This window comes from Eufriesea mexicana, unplaced genomic scaffold (assembly GCF_001483705.2).
Source record: "Eufriesea mexicana isolate 0111107269 unplaced genomic scaffold, ASM148370v2 scaffold953, whole genome shotgun sequence".
Taxonomy (NCBI): Eukaryota; Metazoa; Arthropoda; class Insecta; order Hymenoptera; family Apidae; genus Eufriesea; species Eufriesea mexicana.
Window position 1 is genome coordinate 504,847 of NW_016909094.1, and position 8,152 is coordinate 512,998.

Genomic DNA, 8,152 nt, shown 5'->3' on the forward strand with positions numbered 1-8,152 from the left:
CCCCCCCCCCCCTTCTGTGTACCAAGAAAATTTGAATGTTTCACTTCCAACGGCAAATCGACAAATAACTCAACATTCGCGCTTCAATCTTTATATAGCCACCAATCGGCCGAAAACCCACGGAAATTTCCGAACTTCATCGATTCCATTAATTATTACTTTTTCGCTCTAGTAGCCAATAATTTAATTTTTTCACTTTTGTTATAAATTCACATTGTGAACAATTTGTTATTAACAATATTAATTTGTTATAACCATTAGTGTAATAATTTATAAACTTTTTGCAAATTATGGTACATTTTAACATTAGTACATTATAAGTTCAAGTAATAACCAATAATTTATTAATTTTTTCGCTTTTATTATAAATTTACGTTGTCAACAATTTGTTATTAGTAATAAATTTGATAATTGTTACATTTTTTATAAGTTTTGACTGTATTCGCATTTTCATATGATAAATTTTCACGATACGTATATGCACGTTAAAATATTTTTATATTCCCTGTATTTTTGACTAAAATGGAGTATTACACGAAAAGTAAAAAACGTTAAAAGATCCATTCTTATCTTAAAAGTTAGGTAGAAATTTATTTTTTAGCATCTTTATATTAAAAAGTCATTCGTTTTTATGTATTGAGTAACGAAACTGTTTCAAATTACAATTGGTTGAGAGAAATTTCTTCTAATTTAGCGATTAGTATGAAAAAGTACATGAGAACATAGACATGTTATACGTATAACAAATGAGATCTATTGGATGATAATTTTGGTGTGGATTACGCGTGTCAACAGCCCTGACGAAGTTAAATGTGCGAACAATTACTATGCGGTGGGAAAATCCCGCTTACGGGTTCCCAAAACATATTTTATTGTCCTGTCAACATTGAATATCATCTTAATAATGTTTCTGGATGATTTCTGCTTTAGAAAAGCCTACGGAATACACTACTGTGTAGCAAATTCGTGCCAGATAAAGAATTTTTTGTAAGAATGTAAAAGCATGCTTGGAGGATTGTTTTTAAACTTTGATGATCAATTAAGTACCATAAATGATTATAAGCATTAATAAACTCGGGATACTCTCATCTAATTTGAATGAACCTTCTGACGTTCTTACTTTTTATGTATTACTTTATTTTAGCCAAAAATCGTGCGTTTTTAAAAAAACTCACATTTTTCAGAAACTGAGGACGATAGAGCAATTTTGATTACTGATTCTTATGCAAGAAAGTAAACTGTACAAAAATCACCTAATGGATATGTGGTTCACCCCACAGTGGTTAGGTTTTTCATCGTCTTGTTCTTGTGCCTTCCGTAATATTCTAGTGACCGTCTTGCTATGTTATGTAACGGGTAGAAGGGACGTAAGGAAGGGATGTGTTTCATCCCGAGCCCACTAGTGGACTCGTTAGTAAAGCTATCTAGCAGACCCTACCTTAGATAGAGGATACTTAGGTAGGCTAGGAACTTGTGTTAATGTCAGTCAAGGATTCACCGAAGACTTAGGAGAAAACCTTGAACCTCCGTTTTTCCATCTAGCGGTGACGATGTGAACGTTGGTCGCTACAGATATTACAGATTAGAGAAAAAGTTGAAATTTGTTGGACATCTCTGCAAATATTTATGATTTCGCAAAAGAGCGAAGGAGGGATTTGATTTGATTTGATTTGTTTGCAGAAATGATATCCCGGGTTAGGAAGCTGAGGTATCGTCATTATTAAAAATTCTGGTATGCATAATATATCTGTAGTGTAAAACGATATTCTTTGATCACCAAAATAAAAATGTAGTACAGTTTGAAAAATAAGACAGGTCAATTTTAGATGGGATACTCAGTAGCGTCTGAGCTTGAATGTTACTGTGGGTCTTCGGATATTCGACACATGACGACGTCTACTACTACTAACAAAAAGATTATGTTACCTAGGTACTATGCGTTGCTAAAAAGAAGTCCGTTAAGCGAAACGTAGAACCGAACCCCATGAACCCATCCTTTCTAACGTTATCGCAGAAGCAGAGTAAACGTGTTTACTTTATTGGCAGAAATGATCCCTTCCTATTAGCCTCGTCAGATAGCACCATGTGACAAAGAAAGCGAACGGAATAATGGAGACAAAGTGAGACAGACTCAATAAATAGATGCAAGAGCGTAGATCCATCCCTAAAGCATTAACTTCAGATTCTTCCGATAAATGTTCATTTCCTAATTTTATTTGACTATACTTATATTTCATACACGTATTAATCCTTTGCACTCGACGATTTTTTGGTTAAGGAAGGCTACGAGTTGAAAAATTTTCTGCTATAAGGCGGATGATATTTTTTGAGCAGTAAATAAGAAATCATATAATAATTAACACGTAGGATTATTTAATTTCGATATCTCGCACACTGCTACATTATTTTAAATTTGATGTATTAATTAATATCGAGCTTTGAAATTTCATCAAATAACGACTGAAGGGCGCCTCTCGAGTGCAGAGGGTTAGATATGTGTTTAGTATTTATGAAGTATAAGTGAAAATAATCATATTTTGCTCGTGCAGTATTGCTCTCATGTTCACAAGCGTACAATGTGTTATTTGAGTATAGGAATTTTACGGATATCTTATGCCTATGTTAACGTATAACGTTACTGAACCTGAAGGTACTGGTTTCGGTAGTGTCGCAAAAGAATGGGGACTACAAGCGAGCATATTAGGCGGAGCAAGTAGAATACCTCCCTTGTCCCTGTGCCAAAACAGCGGACTTCTTCTCTGCAATGCATAGTATATCAGAGATTGTTCCAGAAAGTACTTAAAGGATGTTCCAAAATTCACGCAAGATTAAAATTTTGCGCCATTTGTACGCAAACAAAGGAAAATGACAGCGTGACAATTGACAGTTCAGGGTTATTAAAATTGGAGCGCTACACGAAAGAACAATGCGTCTTCATTGTTGAGCAACATTTACAGTTTTTAATTAAAAACCTGTGTTTTCTACCAAAATTACTTCTTGTCTGAATTTTAGGACACCCAATATCTCCGATCGGCATGAAATTTTGAAAGAGAGGGGTCGAGGGATCCCAAATATAAAATATTAGTTTCAGGTATTTAATAATTTCCGACATATTAATAAAAATATATTGCTACCGATACATTAAATTAAGATAAGATTGATTGATTTAAGAATGTTTATGTGAAATCGTATTTTTGTGCAAGATATATGAGAATTATATGTCATGACCATTAAAGCACGATAGTACACTTTCAAATCGATGGTGTGTTCAGAAAGTAGTCACAAAATTGTCTTCAAGCATGATTTTTCAAGATTACATTTTTTTTCTATCGCATCATATTTTACTGGTTATGAGGAGAAAATTTCTGGAAGGAGAACCATGGGTATCAAATAAATCATTCTCTCAAAAAATTAACCATAAATATTTTAATTTATCGCGCAGAGACTAAATTCTTCTAAATTTTGTTCTAAATTTCTAAATTCTACGCGAATGTTTTTCGTTTTACGTATCTTTTGCCGCCGTTCAAAATTGTAAAACTTTCTAAAGAATTTCTAAATTCTACTTTCTCAAAAAGGAACTGCCATTCGAACAAATTTTATTTTACATTTTCAATTTGTTTTTACATGGAATTACTCCAGTTTGGATTATACCATTCATTTACAGGTACCCTGTTTTTGCATTTAGATAAATTAGAAAATTAATTACAACGCAATTATAAGCTCAATGCAACGATTCAATTTCTTCTTACTTTCAAACTAGTTCCGAAATTTTACATTATTGTAAAATAAATAGATGTAATACGAAATAAGTGAAAATAATAAGAAATAAGTTAATTTAAAAAAAATGATTGATTTAGACTACTTTCTATAATTACCACTAGGTACGATTAAGCCATCTACAGGTCCAAGTGGTTACTTGCATTTTTTGAATTTTCAAAATTTTGGCGCCAAGACACCTAAGCTTAACTTTTTAAATTTAAAATAAATTTTTTCCTCTTTCTTTTTCCAGAGTTCAACGATTTGGCAAATGAGTGATTTAATTATGCTTCGGTAGAATGTTATATCACACTTAAATGGAGTAAACGAACGCTTTGTTTGTCAGGATATAATCGTGGAATCAACGGAGATCGGAGACAGGAAAACGAAATGCGAGCATTCCAAAGCGGATCATTCCAACTCTTTAGTATTCTTCGCGCCACGTGCTTACATGACGGAAACGCTACACTTACGACTACGACTAAAACCACATGGAATTACGCAACAGAGAAAGCACAACAATTTTGAGTTGGAAGAATTATTGTCCGAATTGCTTTGTTTTCTTTATATACTTAAAATTTATCATACGATCATATACTCGACCTTTATTTTCTTCTTCTTTAACGAGAGATAACATTGTGACGTTGTATTTATTAATTTCAAAAATTTTAAGATACGATATTAAAAAAGCGATTCATATAAATTATATAATTCTTTTATTATTTAAAAGTATTAATGGTTATGTTAACTGAACAATGAGAAGGAAATCATTTGTAACTGTAACGGACACTTTTGTATAAAAATAATAAACGAATTACAAGTTGTTTAAATAATGGCTATTCTAATGAAGAGTTTGGAATGGTATTTTCACGCGTGTGTCCCTTTTGCATCAAATGCCTTAATTTCTATGTGATTTACAGATTACATTAGTTTGTATCATATTTTATTATTTATATTGCATTATTTATATTATTTTATATTAACAAGCATTAGTAATTATACAAATTACCAATTAAATAAGAATGAATGGATATTTATAATAATTTATTTTTTTAATAACGATGTACGAGATTTATTAATAACTCTTATTTATTTATTCTTATATATTTATTAATAACTCTTATTTTCTCGCATTTTATAATTTGCATTAGATAGTGGTTCCTATTTTTTAGAGATGTATTTAGTTGTTTCAGATATTAGCTGTAATTTTATTTGAGATTAAAATTTTCTATAATTTTTATCATATAAAATCCTGTATTATAATTAAAGGATCATATCCCATAAGAGGAGTCAAATTTTGATATTGTTCATTAGAAAATATGCCTCGAGAAATGAACACTCTGGTTACTTTCTTAATTTTAAATAAAACGTAAATATTAAAATTTAATAAATATCCAATTTATTTGATCCCAAATAACATGTTATTCGTTATAAATTTCTATACATTTGTTATCAGAGATAGCAGTTCTCGATACAATTTGAACGAATAATGAAAGTGTTTGCTGGAATTTCGAAGGTGGTTCAATGTGCAACAGTTAGAGAATTAAAAACGAGAGCGAAACTTTTGCTGCTGGGTCGGAAGCGTGTCACGTACGCACCTCCGAAGCTGTTTGCGATGCATCGAGGGCTGCGATGAGCATCGATTCACGTACACCACGAATGACAACCCTGTGCTACCTATAAATACGTTTGTCAGTGGAAACCGAACAGTCAGTTTCCTTCTAGACTTTCATTCAATTGTAGGATTATCCCAAAAGCAAATCAACATGGCTATTAAGGTGAGAATACAGTAGTAATTGAATAATTGATGAACTAATTTCACAACTTTTATCAAAAGTTCGTTCTTTTTCTTTGAAAAAATTGATTTTTATTTTATCAAAAGAAAAATCAATTGTTAATACATATACATATATAGATACATAAATACACACACACACACACACACATATATATATAGTTAAAAAAATAATTAATAGAAATATATACAAATTACATCGTTAGTTCATGTCAAAATAAGTGATGTTACTACTTGTATGGCCAAGCACTATTATTTTATTGTATATGACATTATACATAATATAAACATAATTATGTTACATGACATTCTACTATTTTTCTTTTTGTGAATAATTTTGGTTAATTAAAATTAATAAGTAAGGTAGAGCGACATAAACTGATAATTATTATAAATTATATAAATAAAAATACTGATAAAAATTTTAAAGATACGAGTTAGAATATATGAGAGTAATAAAAAATATTTTGCACATTGTGCATAGTCATTTCAAGAAAAATACAATCGCAATAGTTTTGTAAGTTACAAAAAGGTATCATTAATCACACATTATCACATTTTCATGTTCTATAGGATGTCCAAAGAAGAATGGTATATTTGAATAAGAGATGATAACACAAGCAAAGATAAGACAAAAGCAAAAATAATCAAATTTTTATGGTTGACACTTTGTTTCCAAAAAAGTCGAATTTAAAAAATTCGTCGAGTGCATTTTCGAGTAACTTTTGATAAAATGCATTCAATGTGATTACCGACAGAGTTTAGTCGACTCATTGGAATCTCGATTTTCTCAAAAGCAAGCCTCTGATGAAAAGGTGTTATTCTATATTTCCGACTTACCTTTGCTAGTAAAATAACATTTGCTTAAACGTGCAATTTTCATTCCATTATTAGTTAATAAAATGCACGTACAATTAATAAACATTCAAACTCGATTTTCTTAAATACACTTTATCTTCTTTTTTCACTTATTTTTGCTCGTAGAAATAATCTTTCTTCCTGATTGCATCGTCTATCCTAGGATATCCTCTATAATAATTACTTTACTTAAAATTTGTATTTAATTTCTAGTTATTTTATTATTCTATTTTTCATACTTTCCTATTACGCTATATTTATTGTACTTTTTTATTGCATTCCAGCAAGTAATTATTGTGTTGGCGATTGCCACATTCGCGACATGTAAGGGTGCTGCAGTTTTACCGGCAGTTCCACTGGCCAAACTCACACCCATAAATCCAGCAGTTAATTATGATCCCCATCCACAATACACTTACGCCTACGACGTTCAGGACAGTTTGACTGGAGATTCGAAATCCCAGCAAGAGACCAGAAATGGTGATATAGTCAGCGGCAGCTACAGTTTCATTGAAGCTGATGGCACCAGAAGGATCGTTGAATATACAGCGGACCCTGTGAATGGATTCAACGCTGTTGTCCATAGAGAACCAGTGGCTATCATTAAGCCTGCCCTGAAGGTCGCTCCGATTGCTTTTCACCCGTAGATAATTTCAGCCTATTCATTGCTTATGGCCTACATTCACTGCTGCTCACTAGAGAAAAAAGAATAGGACTATTTTCATGGTACATGGAATTTGTTAATAGAATTTTAGCTTTTATCCATTTTGTCATTTTAACTTGATATCATGCAGGATAGAATATTAAATTGGTACTCATATAACAGAAGAATCATTCGTCGTATATGAAATTTATCATTTGGACAATGGTCACGATTTTTGCGCCATTTTTGATGTTATTTAAGTTATGTATTACTCAACTCAATATTTGTCGCTTATAATAGGAAAAGGAATTCCTATTTGCCGTTTTATACTACTTGCTACGTAGCTAGTCATATCACATTGTACATACTGCAATCATTTTGTAATGAAACGTTTATATTAAAATCCTTTGTAAAATATGTGAGTGTAATTACTACTATTTCCCATTTCCTTGGTTATACTTTCATATTTTATATTTTAATTAAAGTCAAAATTAAAGTTGTTACTTTTTTTTAAATTGCTATTTTGCACTAATATTAATTAACAAATTATATTTCTATAAATTAAAAAAATATATTTTGTATACAATAGTATAAATTAAAAGATTATTTTCTCACGTTTTTCATTTATTTTATTTTATTTATGTTGTTATAATATTTTCAATGTCATAATTTTTATTGCATATCGTTATACCATAGACATCAATAATTTTTATTTATGTTATTAAAATTATTCATTTTGCAATATTTGTATATCGAAATATATTATTATTTACAAAATATACATTTATCATAAGTGAAATACTTATAAAATTTAATTTCTTTTTTAATTTTATTCTTTCGATAGTACTATATATTCGCAAGAAATTGCACTTGTCTATTTTTATATAATTTATATAAATATACATTTAAGATAGGTATTTTTATTTTTATAAATCTTTACCTTTACGAACTGAAAAATGAAGTAGAATGTCCAGTTTCAAGTTATTAACGACATTCTGTAATGTAGTTACAAAATTATTACATGTATTATTATGAAATATGAAATACTATTCGTGACTACGCATAAAGAAATACTTATAGAGTCCACAAAAAATAAAGCA

At 30.3% G+C, this 8,152-nt stretch overlaps 1 protein-coding gene across 1 annotated transcript; it reads left to right on the plus strand.

Moving 5' to 3' along the window:
- Positions 1 to 5,465: 5,465 nt before the first annotated feature.
- On the plus strand, positions 5,466 to 7,056 carry CPR4 (cuticular protein 4). The gene is made up of 2 exons (XM_017899603.1): positions 5,466 to 5,534; positions 6,694 to 7,056. Exons 1-2 carry the CDS (start codon positions 5,523 to 5,525, stop codon positions 7,054 to 7,056), a joined length of 375 nt encoding a protein of 124 aa, XP_017755092.1. The 5' UTR covers positions 5,466 to 5,522.
- The last annotated feature ends 1,096 nt before the right edge of the window (positions 7,057 to 8,152 follow it).